This window comes from Scatophagus argus, chromosome 15 (genome assembly GCF_020382885.2).
Source record: "Scatophagus argus isolate fScaArg1 chromosome 15, fScaArg1.pri, whole genome shotgun sequence".
In the NCBI taxonomy this organism is placed as follows: Eukaryota; Metazoa; Chordata; class Actinopteri; family Scatophagidae; genus Scatophagus; species Scatophagus argus.
In genome coordinates this window covers 12,649,682-12,675,025 of record NC_058507.1, presented here as the reverse complement: position 1 = coordinate 12,675,025, position 25,344 = coordinate 12,649,682, and the positions used below count along the sequence as shown (strand labels likewise).

The 25,344-nt window shown below is 40.7% G+C and overlaps 2 protein-coding genes across 3 annotated transcripts; both read left to right on the top strand.

The window, feature by feature from the left end:
- The first annotated feature begins 3,312 nt into the window (after positions 1–3,312).
- Positions 3,313–20,317, top strand: slc35f4 (solute carrier family 35 member F4). Of its 2 annotated transcripts, none has more exons than XM_046413879.1 (7): positions 3,313–3,833; positions 16,529–16,829; positions 17,309–17,528; positions 17,624–17,749; positions 17,853–18,045; positions 18,345–18,434; positions 19,361–20,317. In XM_046413879.1, the coding sequence occupies exons 1-7, from the start codon at positions 3,605–3,607 to the stop codon at positions 19,600–19,602; spliced, it is 1,401 nt and encodes a 466-aa protein (XP_046269835.1). In that variant the 5' UTR covers positions 3,313–3,604; the 3' UTR covers positions 19,603–20,317. The 2 variants fall into 2 exon arrangements, with proteins under 2 accessions (XP_046269835.1, XP_046269837.1); XM_046413881.1 differs by lacking the exon at positions 3,313–3,833 and adding an exon at positions 11,481–12,031 and having other exon boundaries at positions 19,361–20,316.
- A 2,043-nt stretch (positions 20,318–22,360) lies between these two features.
- LOC124072217 lies at positions 22,361–25,210 on the top strand. The gene is made up of 7 exons (XM_046413442.1): positions 22,361–22,502; positions 22,594–23,022; positions 23,118–23,200; positions 23,398–23,457; positions 23,578–23,670; positions 24,615–24,729; positions 24,810–25,210. Exons 2-7 carry the CDS (start codon positions 22,824–22,826, stop codon positions 25,208–25,210), a joined length of 951 nt encoding a protein of 316 aa, XP_046269398.1. The 5' UTR covers positions 22,361–22,502; positions 22,594–22,823.
- The last annotated feature ends 134 nt before the right edge of the window (positions 25,211–25,344 follow it).

Genomic DNA, 25,344 nt, shown 5'->3' with positions numbered 1-25,344 from the left:
ATTGCCTGCTGGGTCTGATGTACAGCACATGTGACAGTGGTGACTTGTGGCACTTCTAAGAACAGTTTGCAGAGTGTGATGGACATACAGTATTCAACTGACCTCCACTGAAAGCGTGTTCAAACAGGCGTGAAACATAGCAGGGAGTGAGCTGGCATGATGGAGAGGCTACGGTCTGTGGGTTGTCTATTTTTAAAAATGCAGTCTGGTTACGGTATATTTTATTTATATATGCAGTGGCACCCTTAGAAGAGAGCAAGCAGACTCAATTGCCAATTACCTGATGGAGGCAAATCAACTTTTGCTGCCGAAGGGAGACGAAGAGGAAATCCTATAGGCCGCTCGGTGCTCTGTGAGACTTCATAAGCAGGTGACTGTTTTTCTTTGCACGGAGACAACAAAGAAAGGTCATATGGGACTTCAAAGGACATTATGATATTTTATCTTGTGCGCAGCCACAATGGGTAAGAGAGAAAGTGAAATCAGCACTTAGTGTTGTTGTGCAAGAGCACCTATTGCAGGAAGAGAATTACCACATTTTTTTCTGGCATATGATCACACATTTTTTTTTCACAAAAATGTGATTATTCATCCTCTAAATCTGCCTTGAAAGGATTATTTATTCTTTTATTTTATTATAGCTTTATCTCTCTCTCTCTCTCTCCCTCTAATTAAAGCCATACATTACCACAGAGACCTGCTGATCAAAGTTATTAAATATTTACCAACTTTTCAAACATGACCTTTGCAGACCAACACACCATGCAACTACAGTTTAGCTCACAATATTCAAATGACAACCCCCTCTTCTGCCCAACAGCCCTCTTTCTTTCTCCCCACTGCACGCGCCAGGTTATCTTTAGTACACATTGAATATTTATACAGCAAGTGGCTGGGGAGTCGGTCACTGATCTCTAAGGTGACTTGCTGAGCCTCAGTGGGGAGTGCTGGTGCGCTGAGTTTGGCCTGGGATGAAGTCACATGGGACATATTGTCTCCTCAGTGTGTCCTTTTATTTCACTTAGGCAAAGGATTCTGTTTTCTGGTTGAATGCCTACACCACAAACACTGAGGAGAGGAGTCAATGAGCTATCAGAGCGAGACGGTTATGATCAAATTATCGTTTGATTAATCTCCAAAAATACATCATCTCTCAGCCTCAGAATCACAACCAGGGTCTAAAAATAGAAGCCCTACTCTTTGCATAAACTAACTGAACAAGCTGCACTGAATATGCACAGCTGTACTGTAAGAGAGAAAAAATCCCTTGTCTCACTACGTGTAAAACAAATAATGGGAAAGGTTTAAAGATCTAACGAACACCAGTTTTAGACTGGAGCTATTCTCCTGGAAAAGAAGAGGTTAGAGGACAGGAAGGTGAGGAAAGTGGTTTGTGTCTGGGGATGCTCTGAATGCTAATCATGTTGTCTGAAATTGAAGTCAGCCTCATTCTATCACCACAGCTGTGGGACAATTAGAGATAATATTACAGATTGTCCTTTCATGATTGCTTTTAAGACATCACTCCAAGCACTGAATGATTACTGTGGAGATCATCTGACAATGATGACACCCTAAAGCACTACAGTACTGCTTATGTGCATATAAAATCTAAAAACCCAGACTTTACTTTGTCGTCCTCGTACATTTAACTGTTTTCTTAATGTGAATTATGGCTGCAACAATTTCTGCTGTCAGAGAGCAATTTTCCCTTTGAGCTGAATTCCTCTTTAATGCATTAGCAACCAATAGAAAATAATAACTTAGATGAGTATCTTAGACCTGAAAGAAAGCAACCAATGCATAATCTTCTCATGTAGGTGTTTACATTTTGCATTGCAGAAACAATGCTGAATTGAACCACAACGAAAGTAGGCGACTGAAGAAAACTTTTGTTGGACTGCATCTGTATAGACTTGTAAGAAAGTGTCCAATAATAAATTAGCAATTCCAAAAAGGCGTGGAGAAACTTTCTGGGCACTGGCATTTCATTGTTGAAGCCACAAAGCTGTCCCTGAACTGAATGTGTGAGATAAGTGCTTTGGAGCACAAACAAACTGAAACAAAGGAACATGAGGTGGAGATTGGTTCAGTAAGTAAGAGAGGGGGAGGAAGCACTACTGGCATCCAAGGGCATCATAAACCGCAGCATGTGTCTGCACAACAATGCCAACAGGGGCGCAAATTCTCCACACACTGGGAATCGATTTCACACAGAGAGTGGAGGACTTGGAAGGAGGCGTATCGGAGAGACACTGAAATACTGCATCTTGAGTTATTGGATTTGGAGCCTGGTTTTAAGTTTTTTTATTTTTCTTTTTTTCCTTGTGCAGTATCTGCAGGCTGGGGGATCCATTCAAGTGGAGCTTCCAAGAGCCAGATCAAGAACCTGTGGCCAAGGAAAAAAGAGGAAAGAGAAAGGAGATTGTTCTGGGTTTTACTTTAGAATAAAATTCAAGTCACAATAAGTGTAATAAGAGAAAACTTTTTTTTTAGCAAAGCATATGTGAAATATTCTGCACAAACTTCATAATCTGGAAGCTATTATAGGCCCACAGTAAACAGTGAAGGTGCTAAAAATAGAAACAGCACTCATGGTGCACATTTTAAGTGCCGAGAGGAGTCAATGGTTGTGAACCAGTCTTAGAGACAAACCTGTGCCACATTTGTTTCTCTGTAAAGCACGTACATATTTCATGGTGAACGACAAATGGAGACAGCACTGAGGGGTCAGAAAGGAATAACATTAGTCCACAAATATCAGAGAGCTGGAGGAGACAGTGAGCAGAATCAGAAAATCTTAAAAATGATAAGAATGAAAATAATAATAATTGCTATTTGTCAGATGTTTTTGTGTATGCGGGGGTTGAATGAGGAGTTAAGAATTATTTGTGTCCTTTTTAATGTTTCTGTCCTAAAAAGAACAGCTGTAGACATGCATCCTTAGCTTAGCCTGATCATCCTCCAGTGATTGATTTTTAGAAACAACAAAGTATTGTTTAAGATCAATGAAGCTCACTCCAAAATGTTAGGAAACCATTGTGCAAGGAAAACTTTAAAGCCAAAGGATCACCTTTGAGTGCCTGGAAATATAACGTTAACATCATAGCAGTACAACTGCTACCATAAAAGATTACAAATACCTCTTACCTGTCCCTGTAAACACAAATGAGTACCATAAAACACAATATTGGGAGATCTTTTTAAAAAATGAAATACCATAAGCAGTTGGGTAAATATTTTTATTTCAAGGAACATTTAGGAGGTGGAATACTTGTTGATTTGTGTTTTCAAGAAGGCTGTAATGAATGTTGTCAATTCTGCTCCCTGCTGCTGACTACAGCCAAGTTTTTTTTTTCTCTCTTCATTTGACTGAATTCAAAGCATGTGATAGTAGTGACACGCCCCCTAGTGTTTAATGTCTGCCAGGCTCCTGGAGTTCGATAACCTTGCTCTGCGTCCGGGAGCATCACTGAAGGAATGTGAATGTGGCTTTGGATGTCCTCCTCTTGTTGCTAATTGTTGATGCAGTCTCGAGGGTCTTTCGCATGGTGATCAGGGCTCATCCCCCCGCTCATCTGATCTCTGTCCGCTCGGACCTACCATGATAAGCACCGAGAGTATTTTGGAGAGTGGAGACCAGCCTTGCATCCGGCTGGAGCCCGTGAATAACACGCACTTGCCGGGCAAGGCTACACCGACCGGTGGCAGCTGCGGTGCGTTCATGGACAGCAGCACCAAAGTGACAGCGAACGGGGTGCACGACATAGAGGACCGGATTCTGAGGATCACCGGCTACTACGGCTACAACCCGGGGTACTCCAGTCATAGAAGTGAGTGAGAAGACAACAAAGTATACTTAATCAGAGGATGCGACATTCTCACATCTGCTTCTGTCAGGTGTGAGATTGAAATGAAAGGGACCAGAATTCTGTGAGAATATTATGACAGAAACAGGCCTGTGTGTATCATGGCATTTTACACTAATATAGAAAATAAAAATTCAGTTAATGTCGTGCCAGTGATGTGTGGAGGAAAACAATGCACGAATCTTCAGTCCTTGCAAATTAGTTTTCATTTTAAATAGGCTATTGCAAACTCAACTAATTGCGTTTTAATTAAGGCTATTATGGAGCAATATGATGTCAGTCACTGCCAATATCAGCTAGTTGGAGGCTGGGTGGTGCGCCAAAGAGAGAGAGAGAGAGAGAGAGAGAGCAAATCTAACTCAGTGTAATTACACAGCAAAGTGTCTTACAGAAATGATGCTTGCATTTTCAAATTGAATTTCAAAGTCATTTTGTTTAAAGTGTAGCCTAATGTTGTCCACATCAGATATAGATATGTTGGTGAACTCAATACAAACGGTCACTCACATGACAGACTCATATTGCATTCCAAATGTTTAATTAAAACAATCAATTTCCCAAATGACAAACAAAACAGCTCCTCCTGTGACACATGTGAATATTGCCTATAGGTTTATACCCCAACGCGCTTGACATATAGCAGTGATTCTATATATTAAGCTCTTCTATATTTTTCGTTTGTCAACGTGGTGTTGATTGGTAGAGCAGTATTCTGAAATTTGCTGACACGGAGACAATGGCTGGGATTGGTACGGAGAGCTGATGATGCACTTTGTTCGGTGTTGATCTGTAAAATCTTGCCCTCAGTTCTGTTTCAGTATCACCAGTGCCAGTGGGATTATAACAGGGGGAAGGAACAACCGTTGCAATGCTCTGTGCCCAGCCTGTAAGTGGTTTTACAAATGGCCTTATGGTAATGAAGCAAGGTGCGCAGAGCAGGATTTTACAAGGTCTGCAGGATTAGAGAAGTCACAGGTTCTCACCTCTGTGTTACATAATTGGCCTTTTCTTTGTTACGTATCATCATTCTTTATTAAAGTGAAAAGGGATGAACTGATGCTTTTCTTGAATAAATCCCCCTCAACACCCACCCACCCACCCAAAATGTGACTGGTCAACTATCTGTGAGCCCCTTGTGTGTCAGATGCTCACACACTTCACCTGAAATGAAGTGGACTTGTCACGCAAGCTTCGTAACATCTCCCTCTGGCTGTTACATAAAAGCCCAACTTAGAGATACATGTCTGGAAGAGAGATGTACTCCCAATGTTATGCCATTCCTTCCCAAATCTACTACTCAACCCTCGTACTGTGTGACATCATGCATTACTCTGACACAAGTTGTTTTAAGTCTCAAAGGAGATGTGTGTATGGAGACAGGGGCCTCATTCAATCTAGAGCAGCTCCAGTCGAGGCTCTTTTGGATGAGCTGAGAGCACCTCTGTGGATTTTTAGATAGAGGCTGAGGAAAAGGAAATGAGCCTGTCTCTCATTAACTGCCTCCTGTTTATCAGGGATGTCAGTTGCAGTAGATTAACCTTAAGTGCAATTACACGATTTCATTTCAGGAATATATCTGCAAACATCCAAATGAATCTGTTGAAAGAACACCTGATGAACGAGGGACACCCAAAAGTTTAAAGTGAAAACAGATTGAACAACTTTAACAGCTTAGGGACCTGTGAGACAATGGTGATATTATGTAACAAATACAAGATGTTTGGCTCTGGTACTAAAGGTGATGACTAAGCAAATTAAGACTTCTAATACCGTCTTATGTGTGCATTTTTGCTTATTATGTCAAATAGAGAAGCCTGTTGAAATACAGACACAAATTGAAATGAATCTTTTTAGCAGGTTAGCTGACAGAATTCATCCCTGTTCATCAGTTATTTTCAAAAGTCTAAATATTTGCTTATTTTATTGATGCTTGAATGACAAGTGCCACCATGTGACTGTCAACTTAACCTGTCATGAATTAGTCGATAAATCGATTAGCTGACCAACAGAAAAATTGTCCTACTATTTTGATTATCAATAAATCATATGTGTTTTTTGTTGTTTTTTTTTAGCACAAAATGCCTCATATTCATTAGTTTTGGTATCTCAAAGGTCAGATTTGCGGCTTTTCTTTGAAATATATGATATTAAACAGAATATATTTGATGTTTTGGGCTGTTGGTTAGACGCAACAAGATGTTTGACAACATTAACCTATTTATCACGAATATAATTGGCAGATCAATCGATAATAAAAATAACTGTCAGCTGCAGCCCTAGTTTGCAGTGTAGAGGCTTCTGCATGTCTCTTCCCATTGCATACTGTGGACTGTAGCAGAGGAAAATGAAAGATGGGGCGTCATCTGTGATGTAATTTCAGGTATAAGGAGCAGGTGTGGATTGTAATAGCATCCATACCAAGCCGTTGTAAGCCAGTGTGTCTATGAGCTGAGGGGTTATTTGATTTGAGAGACATTTCCCATTTCCCTGATAAAATATGCCATCTGTAGCCCTGTGTTTTTCCATCTATCCATCAACTGATTTTTGTCCATGCCGGAGTCAACAGAAGGTATTCCTCAGGGCAGCATACTTGTCACCATATTTCCTGCTTGCACAGCTATTAATCATGCTGTTGCTGTTGCTGTCACTGTGAAGGAGTCGGGCTAAATCACTCGTGTGCTCACACACCCGTCCTCCTCATTTCTTCTTAGAAACAAGAAAAGTCACAGCATCACATTCGTTCACTTTGTTTAGTTTACACATTTGTAAAGTTTGAGTTGAGAATCACACGTCCCTCGGTCTGTTCAGTATGATTTTCCATAAAGGGTAAGACAAAGGAGCACGTAAATAGCACAGTAGGCTCATCCTGCCAAGCCTGTGGGGTAATGATATATTTAGTAAAATTCTGTTGCCAGTTTATTATTGCCACTTGCCATCTGTGTTGAATTAGAAGATGCCTCTGAGGGGGATTGTGGACTACATTTGTTGACAGGGACCAGGCTGTAATACATATAGCACAGTAATGATGTACTATGTGCAGTGATGAGAAATGAAAACAAGCAAAGTGCAATATTTTCCTTTGCACCGCCTTATAAAGAATAGCAACAACAAGAAAAGTTTGAATGAAACTGACTGAAAACAGAAAAAGAAAGTATATTCCAACAGCAGCCCCACTTGGCTCCACTGGCACAGACAGCAGTGATGTACAGCAAATGCTTCCTCAGCATCTCCTGGAAAACCCATCACAATCATTTGCTGTGTATCGTGCTTTGAATAGCTAATTCTGAAAAGGCAGAGTCTGTAGTGTTGGCACGCTACCAGTTAGGTTAACAAGTACAGTGCAGGAGAAATGACAGGTAGTTATTGTGGCCGTCCCACTCAGCTCTGTGTCTGTGGTGTTCACCAGCGGCAAAACAACAGCACACACAAATTATGAAGGAAGGGTGTGAAAAACAACCATTTATCACAGCGGCGTGTGTTTGTATCTGCCCTTTGTTCTGCAGCGAAAGTCTGAAGAGATAGACAGAAAATAGAAATGTCTTTGGATCTATTCAAGCTAGTACTGATTGGTAGCTCAGTTTGCATTTTTGAGGCTATCTATAACCAGCAAGTAACATTGCCCTTTCCTCAAACATTTCCTCATACATTCTGTACATGCATGCATTTATTTTGGACTGTCCCGCTCCCATGCCTACTCACTCAGAGCTATTTATAACCAGCCAAGCGTCGAATGGGATATAAGCTTTGCCTGAATGACTCCTGGAGTGCCGTTAGTCTGACATGCTCCTGGGAATGAGCAAAAACACCCTGCAAGTAATGGGTGCAATATTTCTCCACAGGAGTTATATAACTGCTGACCTGTACTCATGCCACTGTACTATTGGTAATATGTTGTAGTACTGTGCATCAGGTAACCAGGTATTGTGACTGCTCCCAGCAGATTGTTTCGGTAATGTTTTTGCCCGTGAAGAATTTTCTATGATTTCTATGATTTTCTATGAAGTAATATTACATAATAGAAGAGCACAATATGTGGAAGGTCTCAATGGCCTCTCCATCATGCTGAGTACCCTAAAAGTCTTGTCAGTAGCCTAACACTGCCATCTTGTGGTGTGTAACCCCAACAGCAGCAATAAAGTGACCCTTCAAATCCTTCAATGACCTGCCAGACCATAAATGTCTGTTTTTAGTGCTAATTACTACCTTCATGTTTAAACCTACATGCTTATTGGGCCTGCCAAAGCCAAAATGGTCCTTCAATTACAACAAAGTAAAGGTTCAGAATTTCCCTGTAGTGGTATCATTGGGATATTTTATTTGCACCAGCTTTGAGATGTGTGTCCCTGAGAATTCTGCTGCTACCACACGTAGTGGGAGTGGTGACATGAACTAAATTTGTGTTGCTCAAAGCGTTAATGAGAAATGTCACTTGAAAATGTCTAGTACAACTTGTCTTGACTGAATTAGTTAGTATCGTATAGTATAGTATTAGTTTGTATCGTGCTTGCAATGGACATATTCCTAAATGTAGTTGTGTTGCTGTCACTTACAGAATAGCCTGCTGTGTTCTTTGTACTTAATGGTAACTTGCAGAAATACAGTGGGGGCCCAACAAAAAATCACTGGGGCCATCTGAAATATTTTGTCACCTGACACAGAACACTATAACATACGGCCAATAAAACAGCTGCATGAGTACAGGTCCGCAGTTCTCTAACTCCTATATACAGAAATGTTGTGCCCCACTCCTTGGAAGTTCATTCACTTCCCCTGCTGGGAGAAAAACATTCATCATGTTCATCTCTAATGCTATCCACTATTTTCACCACCAGGTGTCCTCATCTTCCATTGTTTTACTTGTGAGTAGGTTGAGATGGTGCAGACCAGTGTGTGGAAACACATCTAATGGTCTGCACCTGATTCACGGCCTGTCCAGTCCTCAGTACAGCTAAAATCTGCTACAGATGTCTTTCATCGTGTGCTTCTCATCTCTCATCCTCCTTCTCTGCTCCTGGTTCTCAATGAGATGTGATGAGTAACAGAAATGGCAGACAAGACAAAGGAGCTTGCACCATAACCTGAGGAGCACTGGTTGATTTAAATGACAAAGGAGCCTGAATTGATTTGATGAATCAGTACACTGGAGGTCCACTGTTGCTATGGTGGTTCATAGAGAATACTGTTTTGTGCTTTGATCTGGAGTGCAATAGTACCGTTTTGTTATATAAACTCACAGTTTCCTTTCCATTAGATTCATCTACGATCAAGACACTTGTTGAAACTCTAGTGCTGTGATGGCAGGTGTGTAGTTTTTGTGGTTGGATATCATGCTATTGGGCTTCAAAACTTACAAGTGAATTTTTGAGCCTACAACAAACTTGTGACATGTTAGGTAATCCATACCTAAGGATAACAAATTACACGATAGAGAAAGGAACAGTTACTCTGAGCCCTTTGTCTAATATCTGAGAGTGAACTGTGGCCGCCTGCAGCACCCATACCTCAGGTATTTGTCTTAATCTGCTGGCGATTAGCATCCTGGGCTGTGCTGACTGGATTGTTTTTCTGTCCCCTCCCTGTCTAGCTGTTGGCTCCACTCATCAGCAGAACTATTTTTAAGTTTAACCCTCCTTGTCTCAGGGGATCCATAGCCCCAGCTCATCCCCTGCTTACACCTGACCAAACATTGATTTCAGCCTTGGTTGCATCACACCCTTAATGCACAAACATTTTAATCAAGTCTCACTCTCGCAATATCACTTAAGGCATTTGCATTGGCCATTGCACTCATTCTGTCACACTGAGTGACCATGGGAAATAAGTGAGATTGCACCATGGCATTGTCCTAAGAGGTGACAACAGAGCTGCTTTTTCAAAACACTGCCTCAATATTGAATTCTGCATTCACACAGATATATTGCCATGGTGTTACTGGAACATGGCCCTGCTTATTATCCTTTGTAATAAACATCCAAACGATAACTGTGCTGTCTCTCACAGCCTGAAGGATGCAAAGAGAAACACTCTGATCTGCTATGCTCATTGCAGAAGTGCCAGAACTTTGGCTGATGAGCATCAGAGAGAGAGAAAGAGAGACGGACAGGAAGGCAGGGGCTCAGGATGCTACTGATATACTGACAGAGATCCTGAAACAAACATGACTGCACAGTAGCACTCATTTAGCATTCTTAACAAACCAATTTTGACAAATAGCCACTGCAAGTCTTCTTTTTCTCAGGTCATAGTGCTTCTGTTCCTGGCTCAGCCTGTATTGATCTTACTGGTGAGAGGGTAAGGATAGCATAGATTATATTAAGATTATATTACAGGCAGCAGGGCCTTAAGCGTCTGACCGCACACACTAGACACTGATATGTCATTGATGTAAAGCTATTAGGAATATTGAGAAATATATAGGTCCATTAAATCCTCAGGTAGATAAACCGCAGCTAGAGATAGAATGGCCAGAGGGCTTTCCTTGAGATGGAAACTTCTGACCACAGTCTCAAGGGTAACTCACATGGCCCAGGCTGACCCTCCTCAGGTCCACACCGGCAGCTGATGAGGTTTCCCCTGACTGTCCAGCAGCGATGGTAATAGTGTTGAAAACTATTATTAAATTCATCACAATGTAAATATTTAATGTAAAAACACTAACAGTGAAGTGAAGAAGCACCAGTCAAAAGTGTGTGCGGTTTAAAAAAGAAGCGTAGCGTTTGTTCAGGCAGTGCGCTGAAGCTGTGTCTGCATCAGCTGAATGGCATCAGCTGTTTCACTCATGCTTCACAGTGACCGGCTCATTCACAGCCAAAGTCCAGTTATATTCACATGGGCCCACAGTGACACTTCTCACTGATACTCGGCAGTGGAATGTAACTAAGTATATGTACTGAAGTATTATACTTAAATACAAATTCAGAGTTCTTTACTTGAGTGTATTCATGTTGTACTACTTTGTAATCATATTCCATCTCATAGGCTAAAAAAATACTTTTTAGAAAGCAAAACAAACAACTACAACAGTTACATTATACACATTAAAAGCAGCAGTAATATTTATCCATTGATCTATATGGATAGGTTGTGTTAGGTTTTTTTTCTTCAGAATGAGCAGTTGTATTTGTGATACCTGAAGTACATTTTGCTGCTAACACAGAATTAAACTCAAGTAAAAGTTTTGAATGCAAGTTTTTTATTTGTAAGTAGAGGTTTTTCGGGGTGATATACTTTTACTTCTGAAGATCTCAGCACTTTGTCCACCACTGCTATGTTTCTGATTTGTTTGTGCTGTTCAGAGCACAGGGTCTCTCCTGTTGCTTTGACCACTACAGATGAAAACTACAGGAGAGACCCACAAGGAGTAGTGAACAGCAGGAGATGTGCATAGAAGAAAGAGAGGCACTGGGAGAGAGAGACGACAAGAGTACATAGAGAGAGAGATGAAGGTGTGAGAAGAGCCTGGTCAGGTAGAAAACGGAGGGGAGGAGGAAGGAGAAGGGGGGGCGCAGCAGCTAACGCAGCATAATTAGCCTGGGCTGCTTGGTTACCATCCAAACAAAGCTGCTGATTTGTGGAGCAACAGAAGAGGAGGGGAAAATCGACAAGAGACAGAGAGAAAAGAGGAGGGGGAGGATAGAAAGAGATGAGGGGAGTGATTGCGCCATGCCACACACACTTGAAGCTCAGTCTCCCTTGGAGACAGTGGGAGCGCTGAATCAAGGCATGACAGTACAACAGTAGAGTCACTGCACTTTCGCTGAGCTATCTCCACTGAGCTGTGTCACTATCCAGACAGACAGAGAGACATAGAGAGCACCAGTAACAGAGCGCTGGGCTGGAGAGGAACGGAGAGTCACGACTGGAGTGCTGGGAAGAAGACAGAAGAGTTGATGGGGGGGGGGAGCGGAGGAGTCAGAAGTCTGAGGATGCACGGAGCTAACAGGAGGAGCTGCTGAGTGTGCAGCAGCAACAGCCCGGGCACACACACACACACACACACACACACACACACACACACACACACGCACGCACACACGCACACACACACTTCCCAGGGAAGGACAGTGTTTTGAGCCCCCAGTGGAGGATGAAGAAGCACTCAGCCCGAGTGGCACCTCTCAGCTCGTACAGCACTCAGGTCTTGACCTGCCCCATCTCTGAAGGTAATCCAATACAGAGAGACCCAAGTTGCCATTTATACTAAACTGAGTATATTTTATGTGTGTTCAGACTGGCTGCTTGAATGGAGTACATTTATTTTTAATGATTTTTAAAAGATGGACAACATATTATGTTCCATATGCACTGGAGTGTACGGGTATTCATATGAAATACCAATATTCATGTGATGTGAGTGTGCACTTCTCAGCTGTGGATATGTGCAACTCTGTGCTGCATTTCAACATAAATATTAGAAATTAAAATTTAAGAAAAATAAACTATGGAGTTGAAATATTTCAATTTATAAAACAGACTAAAGAACAGTAGACTTACCCAGAAATGTATAAATAGTTATTTATAAAACCTTTATTTGATATTGAAATTATCTTTTATGTAAGACTCTTGACTTAATTGATTTTCCTGAGATTTATAGATCACATGTTACTAAGTTAGAAATGGGATTCATAAAGCCAGGTTTTAATGCTCAACATCTTTTATGAATCATACGTAAGCCCACTGTCAAATATGATCTAAGAGCAAGTACTAAGACCATTTTTATAAACGAGGCCCTTGGACTTTCTGAGAGTTTTCCTTTGGATGCCATAAAATTTGCTGCTGGCAGAGTTGAGAAGCTTAGCGTGAAGACAGGAAATGTAGCTGTAGCAACAGCATATGTTTAACATGTAACTGATCAGTCAACATCATCACCATGTCACATCTTTTGACATAATTTAGATAAGACTCAATGCTGTTTGACCTGTAGTAACCCTGCCTAACACTGCAAATGTGACTGTGTGCTTCATATTGGATTGAGCAGGAGTCCAATCCATCAATGTCACTGACATGCAGCGTCAGTGGCGAGGATAAAACACAGGATGGATTGAAATGTGTGTGCTGTTCGAACAGCATACTGCGTCACAAAGAGTGGATAAGCTCTGTTAATGGGTGCAGGTAGTGAATGCAGCATTGTGATTTCCATAATGGAATGGTATGATGTTGACACTTTCAAGTACATCTTTTTCCAACTGTAGTGAGCAAGTGAAATATTCCATGTATAAATATAAGCATTTTTCAAAATCTAAATAGTTAAATATAATATTAGGTAGCATTAAAGTCTACATGTTGCTTTTAAAAGCTGTTTATAATCAGTTCTGTGGATTCCTGTTTGGCAGACGTGGAAAGGAGCTCGACTCAGCTTTCATTTTAATCACTGTGAAGTTAGTGTTTTGATGTATTTTGTGGAGTCTATACTATACGTTTAGGCATTTATTCATACTTTTCTGTAATGACATTTTAACTACAAAAAAGGACCAGAAAAAGAAAAAGAAACATGCACTCATAATCATGCACCAAATGATTTCTGACAGCTGGTGCTCAATTAAGTCAAACCACTTTAAGACACCTGTTCTGTAACTTGAGCAGTTTTCCAAACAAGTACACTTACTCTTAGTTGAGCGAAATTAAGCTAAAATGGCACTTTTTGTACTTCAGCAGAGTATTGCATAGCAATACTGTACTGGCAGTTTGTCTTTAACAGCAATGTGGTAGTCAGCATTTCAGAATACAGTTTTGGCCATGGGAGCTGTTTTTGTGAGGTAGGGGAATAGTAGAGTTATAATATTACTGCGTCTTGGCTCCAGATCAGCCTTTAGTGGCTCTTACCTCAGGACAGAAGTGCCTGTATCCAACGCTAAAAGCTTCAGGTTTGTCAGTGCTATAAACACAAACCATTTAGCCTGGTGGGTGAGGAGAGGCATAATGGAAAAAAATAAAATTGCCACTTCTCTCTTGAAAAAATTTCAGTTTTCCAATGAGCAACCTGCAGCCTCATTAGGTTGATTAAGAATCCTTGCTGTGACAGAATGTAATTAGAAGAAATCCCTCGATGATCCTGTAGAAAAGAAAACCGCATCGTGTTAAACATTTTGCTTTCACCACGTTCCAGATCTGCTCCCAGCTGGGATATACTGCGAGGGGAAACATTTTATGTGTGGTTTTTATCGGACTGAGCTAAAAAAGAATAGAGATTGACTTAATCAGTGGGCCTAATCATCGGTTTATATTCTTTGGATGCTCAATGTCACATATGCTTTTTTTTTTATAGGTTTATAGGTTTTACTTTTTTTTTAGGTTTTTGTCTCTTGCTTCAGAGTGGGAAATGCTCATCCTGCACAGACTCAAAGCCAGTGCTGCACTCGTGCAGTGGTGAAGAGTAACTAATTACATTTACTCAAGTACTTGTACTTTAATTGAGTGATTCTATTTTATGCTACTTTATACTCAACAACATTTATCTGACAAATGTGGTCCCTTGTTACTTTTCAGATAAAGATTTTAGAAACCAAACCAAAAAACAACAACAAAAAAGCAAAATCTTTCATTTGACTTTATTTAAATAACTGTTTTGAGACACAATAAAAAAAGATGAGAGAAAAATCCAAAATATGAATATAAATATGTATAGCCCACGTCAACAAGACACATGTGACGACCCCTCAGATTTATGTTGGGACTATGTTGGTAGCATCCTGACCCATAGGTTGGGAACCCCTTGACTAAACTAGTTAACTGTAAATAAAGTATCTCAATCAAGTTCCAACATGCCAAGTTGCAACAGTTAAATGTTTTGATGCATCAGTATTAACAACCTAACAATGTCATTGTTTCTGTCATTTTAGATTAGATTTGTACTTGTACTTAATTAGGATATTAAAACATAGGATTTTAACTTAAAATTGTGCATTTTTATACTGCAATGTTGGTACTTTACTTAAAAGTAAAGATTTTTTACAACACTGCACTGACGTGACTCTAATGTCTGACTCCTCCATTGTTTCTCAGGCTGAATACTCTACTACATGCCAGCAATGATCTCATGCATTTATTAAGCTTATGAAGTAAGTTTGGCAAGACTGTTTAGTACTTTTCTGAATGAAGGAAGTTTTTTTTAATCAATATGTGGGCACAATCCATTTTCATTAGACCTGTCAGCGACGTCTCTTTGTACTCCCACTGCCTGACTTCCTGCTCAGGTCTCATTGCAGATAACAAACAATAGACTATTCACTGCAATAAAGAGCACCCCTGAGAAGTCCTTCTATGGTAGAGGGAAGATATTACGGATACAAATTCCAGTGCTTGCAGGGCTCTAGTGTCTTTAGCCACAGTGGGAATGGCTTCATGTGCTGAGCTAGCAAAGGGAGTACAGGCAGCAGACATCCAGCACATGTCATCTTTTATTCCTGCCCTGGTGTAAATTGATCACACTGTAGCTGTGGAAAGTTGAAGAACGGATCTCAGCTCTCAGAAAATGCTCACGCACACACACGTGCACAGGGCACTTCACATATTAAAAAGCACAGTTAACACATCTGTCGATAAGTAATTTTGGTGTATAAATTGCCTGGAGAAAAAAATTGTCATTTTCGTGTTCATAAGTGTCCCAATGCAACATTTTCAGATCAGGAATGCACGAACAGTGAAAACAACAGCTGTCAAGGTTGACATGACTTTCTTGAGGAATGTCATGTGGTTAGGTTTACTCTTGCTTTCTGGGCATCAGGTTTCTGTGAACACCTGACTACAATGGGCGTACAGTACATGCTGCATCATGAGGCGACAAAGCTATTTATGACATGCGCAGCCCCAATGCTAACCCAACACTTTTTTAACAAGGCTTTGCCTTATGCACTAAAGGTGATTGATCAATAAATGCTTATGCACTGGACCCCAGTCAGGGAGACCCAAACTACATCCTACTGCCTAGAAAGTAACACAAAACATATAAAACATGCAAAGTTTGGCTGCTACAATTGATTTAGGAACAAGGCTGTACTTGCACACAACACTGCCATTAACTATGAGGCTGTGTGCTGAATGATAACTTCGGCATGCTAACAATGTGATTATGATTAAGATAAATGTTTACCAAGCTCATCATCTTAGGTTAGCATGTAATCAAGTTTACATCTGTTGATTAGGAAAACACAAAGGACAGCTGAAGTTGAGCACAGGTCTTTGGTCATAAACCAGAGTATTGGACAAATTGAAGTTTGGACCTAATGATGAAGTTAGATAAATAGTTAAGGGATTATTAAAGTTATTAAAATTCAATGAACCTCAGAGTAGTACTGCAGGAAAGGTCAGGTGACCCAAAGTCATTTGGCTTAATCCTCTCAACATTATAAATATCTGTACTAAAGAAATCCCTTGATGACCCTTGTACAAAATTTCAAGGCAGTTGACAGTTGTTAAAATATTTCAGTCTGGACCAACATGGTGAACAAACGGGCTAATCGATTGGCTGGCCAGTATTGCCATCAATAGAGCCATACTTCTAGAACGGATAAAAAATATCTAACAAAAAGAACAATTCTGAAGGCAAATATTTTTATATTTGAGACTTCCTGTTGTCACTGGCCATTGAACAGGAAGTGGAGCCTGCATATAGAGATGCTGAAATGCACTTTCTGCTACTGTCTTCTTTGTTCTTCCATCAGGAGAGGAAGGTTCAGAGTCTCATGCAGAGACACTAGGCAGTGAGACCAGCGGAGAGAGCCGGTCCTATCAGACATGTGCCAACGCAGCTCTGAAGGTGCTGGGTGGTCTGCTGATGGTGCTGTGTGTCTCCTCTTCCTGGGTGGGTACCACTCAGGTGGTTAAGCTGACCTTCCAGTCGTTCTCCTGTCCCTTCTTCATCTCCTGGTTCAGCAGCAACTGGAACATTCTCTTCTTCCCCATCTACTACTCTGGACATGTTGTTATCACACGGGAGAAGCAGACCCCCATACAGAAATTCAGGTAAATTGCCAACATAACTATCTTTTATACGAATGAAGAAGATTTCAGAAAGGATTCACTTCAGGAAAGTACAATATCTGCTCATTTGGACTAAGATTTTTCAATCTGTGCACTCACCACTCTTACTGTTACTGTTAGATAAAAAAACAAGAGAAGACAGAGATTTTGAGAGCTTTTGCTGTGTTATCTCTTGAGAAGAGTAAAAATGAACAAAAACAAGAAATCTTTTTTTTCATGGTTAACTGACTACCTGCTTACCATAACAACATGACTAGTGGACTCCAGAGGGCTTGCTGCTCTTTACACTCAATCAGGATACAATTTAAACCATGTGCTTATTCATGAGGAGCCAGGCAACTAAGCAACCAACATTTCCATCACCAAACCGTGGTCCTCTTGATAGCAAAGACATTGTTCCAAGAGGAAAAACAGGTTGACATGACGTCCTTTACCCTTCTGTGGTTTGTTCTTTCCAACAGGGAGTGCAGCAAGCTCTTTGGGGAGGATGGGATGACTCTCAAGCTTTTTGTGAAGAGGACAGCACCCTTCTCAATCCTGTGGACACTGACCAACTACCTGTATCTCCTGGCCTTGAAGAAGCTAACCGCCACTGACGTTTCTGCCCTCTACTGCTGCCACAAGGCCTTTGTCTTTCTCTTGTCCTGGATTGTTCTCAAAGACCGGTTCATGGGTGTTCGGGTCTGTATGAGCACACCAACAATAATAAATTCGATGACTGTTTTTCTTTTCATCATTACTGATGTCCCTAATGGCTCTGAATCTTTTACCTACAGATTGTGGCAGCTATAATGGCCATAACAGGTATTGTAATGATGGCCTATGCTGACGGTTTCCATGGTGATTCCTTTGTGGGTGTGGCATTGGCTGTGGGCTCAGCCTCAACATCAGCTCTTTACAAGGTTAGACCACCAAGCACGTCTTAGGTTGCACCGTTTGTATGACTGTCTTTGTCACGTGTTCAGTCACTGCTTTAAATGATCAGTTGGTGTCCTCTCTGTCCAGGTGCTGTTCAAGATGTTCCTGGGAAGCGCCAACCTTGGAGAGGTGGCTCACTTCCTTTCCACCATGGGCTTCTTTAATCTCATCTTCATCTCCTGCGTGCCCCTTATCCTTTATTTCACCAAGGTAGAGCACTGGGGCTCACTGTCCTCGCTGCCCTGGGGATACATGTGTGGACTGGCAGGACTGTGGCTGGGTGAGAAAGCATAAACATCTTAGAGAAGAATGAGGACGATGGTTTCATCCATGTGTTTCCATGAAAAAAGCATTCTGATGAACAGATTTTTCATGATCAGTTGATTTGCCATCACGATTTCCCAGAGCCCAAGCTAACATATTTGAATTGTTTGTTTGTCTGATTGTTTCTGGAAAAAAAAATAATTAACTAAATGTCGCATTTGTTGCAATTTCTGTTTATTGATTAATTCATTAATTCACTAATCATTTCATCTACAATTAATTTGCACTTTTCAACCACTTTGATGTGTTTTGCAGTGTTCAACATCTTGGTCCATGTTGGCGTGGTGCTGACATACCCCATTCTCATCTCCATAGGGACACTGCTCAGTGTGCCAGGCAATGCAGGTAGGGTCTCTATACCGCCATCCACCCACTACACTTTACATTAATGAAAAGCATACAAGCATTATATTAACACACATGTCTCTATCTTGAGCCTTGCAAATATTGTTTAAATTAATACTGTGGAATTCTGCACATTTGATGCTCAGTATTATTGCACTTTCCTGTACAAAACTGTTCACCTCTTATTATTGTTTTTATTTCCATTTTCATTATTTTTTTTGACAATTTTATGTGTTCTATCTATGCTTTTTGATTTACTCTCATCTTTCTTTCTATTTATTATGTGTCAGTATATCAAGGCAAATTCATATTATTTGAACAACTACTTTACCATAAACCCAGTTCTGGTTTTGGTTCGTTCTTTATGTGGTTCAAGTATAACCTCCAATTCTGTGGCTATTATTTCTTGACTATTATGAAGGAAATGAATATGATTGTGAAAATGGCAGTCATTTGCCACACATACTGTGGCTTTGTCTTGAGAGGTTAGCAGCACTTAGGGCCCCTGAAGCAAACTGATAACACAGCAAGTCTGTCTCTCTGATCCTGGAAAACCTAAACGGACCCTGCAACTCTCCTCTCGCTGAGGGAGGATAAGGTTGCCCAGGTGAAACTAAATGCCTGCAGACAAGTTCTTTTCTTTAAGCCATGATGGACTGTATGATGGTCAGTGGGTTATAGCACCTTGTCCCTGGACTCAAAACCACAAAGACACAGGGGATAAAGTGAATTGCTTGTGCTGATTATAAGCCGCATTTGCTGCACTCATCCCCTTGCTGCACTCATCCCCTACAGCCACAGTGTCCTGTGGTTTATCTTACTTTATGTAATTAATCTCAAGTTGTTTTTGTTTCTCCCCCACCCTCCTTCCCTCTGCTGCACTTTGGCACTCTCTTGTGTTCCTGTCTTTCCTTCATCTGCTGTAGCTGTAGATGTTTTGAAACATGAGGTGATCTTCAGTGTGGTGCGTCTGGCAGCCACCTGCATCATCTGCCTGGGCTTCTTGCTCCTGCTGCTGCCAGAGGAGTGGGACTCAGTCACACTGCGTTTCCTGGCAAACGTCACAGACAAGAAATCAGAAGAACATGGCGAGGAGCTCACGGAGTCCAGTGTTAACACTCGAAGCCGCAGTCGGGCAAATGGCACTGTCTCCATTCCCCTGGCATGAGACAGCTGAGCTCTGGTAGTAACTTCTGTTAACCAGTCTTGAAGCATTGTCTGCTCATGTTCCCCCATTAAACACCCAGGAGGTGTGGCGGGATGCTCGGTCCACATGGACTCCTTATCAGGAAGGCAGGGATGTTTAAAGGATTGGCTGGAACTTTGAACTGGAGATGTATATGTGTCTCTGCCGTTTAACTGCTGGAGGGGAAATTGAGAACATTTATGGATTTTGCAAACTGAAAGAGTTGAAAGTGTTCTTTACTTTCTTGAAATATTTGCCACGCTCAGTCCCATTCCTCGCACGCACCTGAACCAAGAGCTGTCTGTCCTCCCCTGACCTGCTCTGCGGACTGTATTCTGTGAATATAAACATGGGCAGGGCGAGTTTGGCTCAATCTTATATGTATTTATGATATTTATTTAGAGATGTATGAGCCAATAAGAGTATTATTTTAAGTCTTATTGAATAGTGTTATATACAAGAATGGCAATTATACTATGCGTAATGTACAGGCTCTTTTGGTTTTATAATAAAAGACTTAAAACCCACATTTATAGCTATGTTGTTCTTACCGGTTGAACACCATCAACACCACTTGTGTGTGGATATTTAACTATATGTAATGACTTTTACATTTTCTTCCTGTTTCCCAAATCAGCACTGACAAGGATGCATCTTTGCAGATTAAACCAGGAGATCATGTCAGGGCCATAGCCACAATTTACATTTACAATTTCAATGCACATTTTATCTTTGAACTCTCAATACAGATATGAAAAATAAAAACATAAAAGCTCATGAAGAACAGGAATCCCTCCTTGAGAATGAACAGACACATAACTGTATACACACGGAGTAGACAGAAGCAGCAGTACAAAAATGACATATATATATAACCTAAGCAAATTAATATTATCAAGTTAATAAATAAAAAATCATAATAAATGTGTATAATGATATAAAGGAAATAAATATTATGTCTAATAAAAACACTAACAGTATTTTACAATTGATATATTTAAGTATGGCTATTTTAGGCCAATGATAATTATTTGTAATATCAGAGTTTGGGGTGGACATGTGGCCTTGGCATTTCTAAAATCCTGGCTATGTCCCTACTTGGATTTTTTTATACTTAGATGTGATGACTATTTTTAAAACCTCAGAAGGTTGAAGCAGTCCTATAAAAGTGCATAAGAGGCCAGCTATTGCTGTTTCAGCCATATACGTAAATAACTTTACCAGAATTAACATTAGTGATCAATAAAGTGCATTGCATTTAACAGCAGTGGCTTTGCAGAATTCTCCTTCCTATGTGACGCAATTGTTTTCTCCGCTGCATTTAGCTGTCGCTTAACATACAAACACTCACACACACACACTGCAAACTGAAAAAGATTGAGGATGATTGCTTCTACTATAATTGAACCTCTTTCACAGTTACACACAACCTGTGCTAATAATCCATGCCTATATGACTGGAAATGGAAAATGCCCATGGGACATGTTTTTCCCTGCAGCATCACACTGTCAAAATGATTGTCTAGTGTCACAGAACATGTGGGTAAAATTATATTTTAGTCCAAATAGTGCTACTGAGATGATGAGGGTGTATGAATAATTTGTCAGTCTTTCTATCACTCTTAGTCTTACACACACACACACACACACACACACACACACTCCCAAGAGTCCAACTCCATAGTGCTATTATGGTTACCAGAGTGCAGTCAGTGTCGAAACCTCTAATGAAGCATTTGATGACGTGACAGTTTCAGCTGGAGAACTGCAGTGGCATTTTAAAACATTAAAATAAATGAGCTAGAAGCAGCTGAGAGATGTGAAATGTTTATATTTTTATTCCATGATACAGTAGTTACGCTGCCACCCAGCTGGATGCTGATAAGAGACATTAATCAGGGAGGGGCCTTATGTGTGTTAAATACAGCTTTTGCCATAATAACAAATATTTATTGGATGTTTAGGTATGACTTAAGCAGAATACCAGCAAAATACAAATCAGGAGAAATTACAAAGAATTACAAAACACTGCTACAAGGTCTGGTCATATTTCAGGTCGAATGCCAATCAGCATTATTTGCTGAAAGGGCCAGCAACCAGCACTTTTAAAAGTAACATGAGACAACTAGTAGTGCTCCAAAGAGCCCAATCCACTGTGTCCGAACTGCATATGCTTCAATGAAAAAAAACAGAACAAAACAATTTAAACAACAACAAGACCAAGAATCTACAGTGTTTTAAGCTAAATGTCAATGTCAGTACGCTAACAAGCTCATAATGCTGCCGTGTTGATGTTTAACAGGTACAATGGTTACTAAAGTTTAGCACATTCAAGTTAATCAGTTTTGTAAAATCAAAACCGATATATTTGATTTATTTAATAAATCCCAAGCACCCTCAAACTGCAGCTAAGATGAACAAATGTTACATTTTTACTCTAACCTGTACTGTAGAGCCTGTAGGGGCTGATAAAACTAGTTACTACCTGACATGCCTAATGTGACCCACCTTTGTAACAGAATTTGTCTACTCCCTGTGGTTTTCTGAGCACTCATCAAGTCACATTTTTCAGTCAGTTAACAATTTCCCAAGAAGCCTGTATCTCTCCTCACCCCTCGGGGCTTTCCAGTATGGTAGGGGTGCAGGGAAATAAAAGGTTCTTTCAAGCATTAACTTATGAGTTAGAAAGTAACCTGTAGGGAGAGTTGCCATAGAAACCTAGCTCATTATAATGAGAAAGACAAGTATGAAGGCAGGGATGAAGTACACACCTACTCTTTTAACCACTACCATGAGTGTTTGTTGCATTACTTTGGGAACAGACACAGATGCTGAAGGACAAACATTAACTTCGCCATCACAGAAGATATGAAGACCACCAGGTTTGTTTGGGAGCAGTTAGAGCAAATGGGGCAAGTTGGAGAGCCAGTTTTAAAGGTGAAGTTATTCTGTAACTAACAGTTTTTTTTCCAGGAGGGTCCACAAATCCACAGGGAATCAACATCTACACGAGGAAAGTCAATGCAACCAGTGGACCTACAGTGACAGAACCCTCGTATGACTGATGAGAAGACATTAAATAAGGTGAGATAAGTATTTATAATTAATGCTAAACTTGAAAGCTGCGCTGACTCTGAAACGCTTCATATCTTCTACTGTTAGAGTAGAATTTAGTGCTTGTCAGCCTAAGAACAGGAAGGACAATGGGCTCCACAAGCTCTAGACCCAGGCTGCGTAGAGTAGCCCCTTGTAATAGCCTGCAAGAGGAGGGGGCACAGCCCAAGCCACAGTGGACACTCCCTGCTCTGCCAGTCACTGTGGAGCAGCCGTCAGGATCTCTGGGACACAGGAAGACAACCTTACCCCCGCTGAAACAGGAAATAACTCTGTCTACTCTGTCAGGTTAGTCAGTCTCCTTATTATTTCTGACAAACCACTCTGTGTTGTGATACTGATTTTGACGAGAGATAACAGTGTGTGCATGTGTGTGCTGTAAGAACCATGCTTTGCAGGAAGTCTCCCACCAAAACAAAGCAACAATTCAAGCATCATTCACTCCCATCCACCCCGAAGACCCCAGGTCAGCACAGCAAAATCAGCTGCCTGATACCATTACTGTTTTATTAACTATAACAGGTTATACTTGTTGCCTCATTCAGTTGAGACATTTGTCATCTGTTCAGTCCTGTGCTGCGACTCAGACAGACATCAATTTGCATTATTGTTTCTGAATGGTTGTGATTTTTACCCAGACATCCCATCATTATCTCTCCTCAGGCACTGCAACCACTGGCCCTTCAAATTGGCCATACAACCACTGCCAATCAAATTGTCATGGTAATAGAACAAAAAAAAGGGAAGACAAGAAAAGAAAGATGAATATTGCTGCTGACTGTCCCAGCTTTACTACCCTCCTGTCATCTCAAACTCCATTAAGGAATTTGATGTTTATTGTAGGCCAGGGGAGTGTCTACCCCCAGAGATGGGGGTGTCCACCAGTGTTCTACAACCGGACAGGCAGGACACTGTGGCACCGGCAGAATGATTCAGGTAAATCATCTTGACAAAGTAAGGAAGAGCTGAAGTGCACCTAGAACATCAATAATTCAGATAATATATTTTTATATTGAGTGAAAATTTAAGTGTGCAGCAGTGCTTCAGAGTGATGGGGGGCAGACAGAGAGAGAAAGAGAGAAACATTTGTGAGTGCGGGGCCCTTCCTGTCTCAGTGGATCTGATTAAAGTATCAGTGGAGTGGAAAGTAGGGTGGTCTACAGCCATGACTGGCCCTCAGTGGGATCTATTTTCAGGGTACAGTAAAGCCTGTACTATTAGATGTACACTCCTAGACACAAAGAAATGTATAATCCTGATAGTCACATGATTCTTTCTATAGAATTTTTGTACTTAATGTAAAAGTACTTGTTTTGCAGAAAAATGAGTCCAGTGATATTATTGTATATTACAATATTAGATTGTTGATACTGATGTTAATTTGAACTAAATTTGGCCAGTGGGATTTGGGCACCCTGTAAATGATTGCAGGATAAATCTGGGAAGGTGGTCAAATGTTTGAGGTATAAACAAAATCCTGTTATGTATCTGTTTTCATTATTCTCAAATCTGAATTGTTTTTGGAGGTTTGGAAGGGAATGCTCTCTTTTACTGAGAAGCTAACAACTCATAGCCATCTGAAAGTAGACAAAGGGTCACACCCAGATACAGTACTACTGTTCTGAAATAATTTATTGTATTTTATAAGCAGTTTTTTAAATGTAAAATCAAAAGCTGAAAAATAAACTACTAACTACAGCTGCTGAATAAATGTAGTAAATTAGAGAATGCAATATTTCCCTCTGTAATGTGAAGCTGAAATATGATATATGCAGAAATATAGATCACTCAAGTAAAGTACAAATACCTAAAGACTGTACTTCATTATAGTAATGGAATAAATGCACTTTTGTCTTTTATGACTCTGTTGTCTGTTCTAGGGAGGGTTCCTGGAGGCCCAGACAGCTCTCAGCCAACAGGCTCATCGGCATCGGCGAGCTCACCTCCGACAAGTCAGAGAACGGAGAAGACTTAAGGTTGTCTACACAGTTAATGGTACGGTTGCAAAAATCTGTATTTGTCTACTGTTTGATTCCAGTATCTTTTGCTCATTTCATTTGGCCTTTTATTTGGAGATCCGACCACAGAAGGGATCCAGAGGCTGAAACTTGTGAGAAGGCCAACAGAAAGGGACATCTTCTGGGATGATGCCACAGGAGAGAGTTTGGACCCCAGCTGCCTTCTGGATCCAGAACCTCAGCCTCACCTCCGTGAAGAGAGACAATGTAACCAGCCAGCCAAAGAGCTTCTGCACAAGGGAGAAGAAAGCATCCAGAGTGTTCGAGCTCGAGGTCAAACTGGACATAGACATCCATCATTGGACAAAAACTCATCATGGGCAACTGGAATGGAAATAGTGTGCATAAGAGAGAGGGGAGAAACACAGAGGGATAACAGGTTGTGGCCTGAGATTGCCAGAAACCAGACAGGGAGAATAAGAGACGAGAGAAGGATCTGGGACAGTAAGATGCACTAATTATATGCACCAATTTACAATATCTGTTGATGTTGCTTAGATAATCCCTGCATTGCTGAGATTACGGTGCCCTCTACAGGTGAAAGTGATGCACAAAACTTGCATTTAGCTTCCTCACAATAGTCACAGCAAGC

Bases quoted from the DNA above. Each gene is read 5' to 3' on its own strand.
- slc35f4 (XM_046413879.1), top strand. From the start codon at position 3,605: ATGATAAGCACCGAGAGTATTTTGGAGAGTGGAGACCAGCCTTGCATC. The intron at 16,830-17,308 runs GTAAATTGCCAA...TCTTTCCAACAG, and splicing joins ACCCCCATACAGAAATTCAG to GGAGTGCAGCAAGCTCTTTG. The intron at 18,435-19,360 runs GTAGGGTCTCTA...CATCTGCTGTAG, and splicing joins CAGTGTGCCAGGCAATGCAG to CTGTAGATGTTTTGAAACAT.
- LOC124072217 (XM_046413442.1), top strand. From the start codon at position 22,824: ATGGGCTCCACAAGCTCTAGACCCAGGCTGCGTAGAGTAGCCCCTTGT. The intron at 23,023-23,117 runs GTTAGTCAGTCT...GTGTGCTGTAAG, and splicing joins AACTCTGTCTACTCTGTCAG to AACCATGCTTTGCAGGAAGT. The intron at 24,730-24,809 runs GTACGGTTGCAA...TTTTATTTGGAG, and splicing joins GGTTGTCTACACAGTTAATG to ATCCGACCACAGAAGGGATC.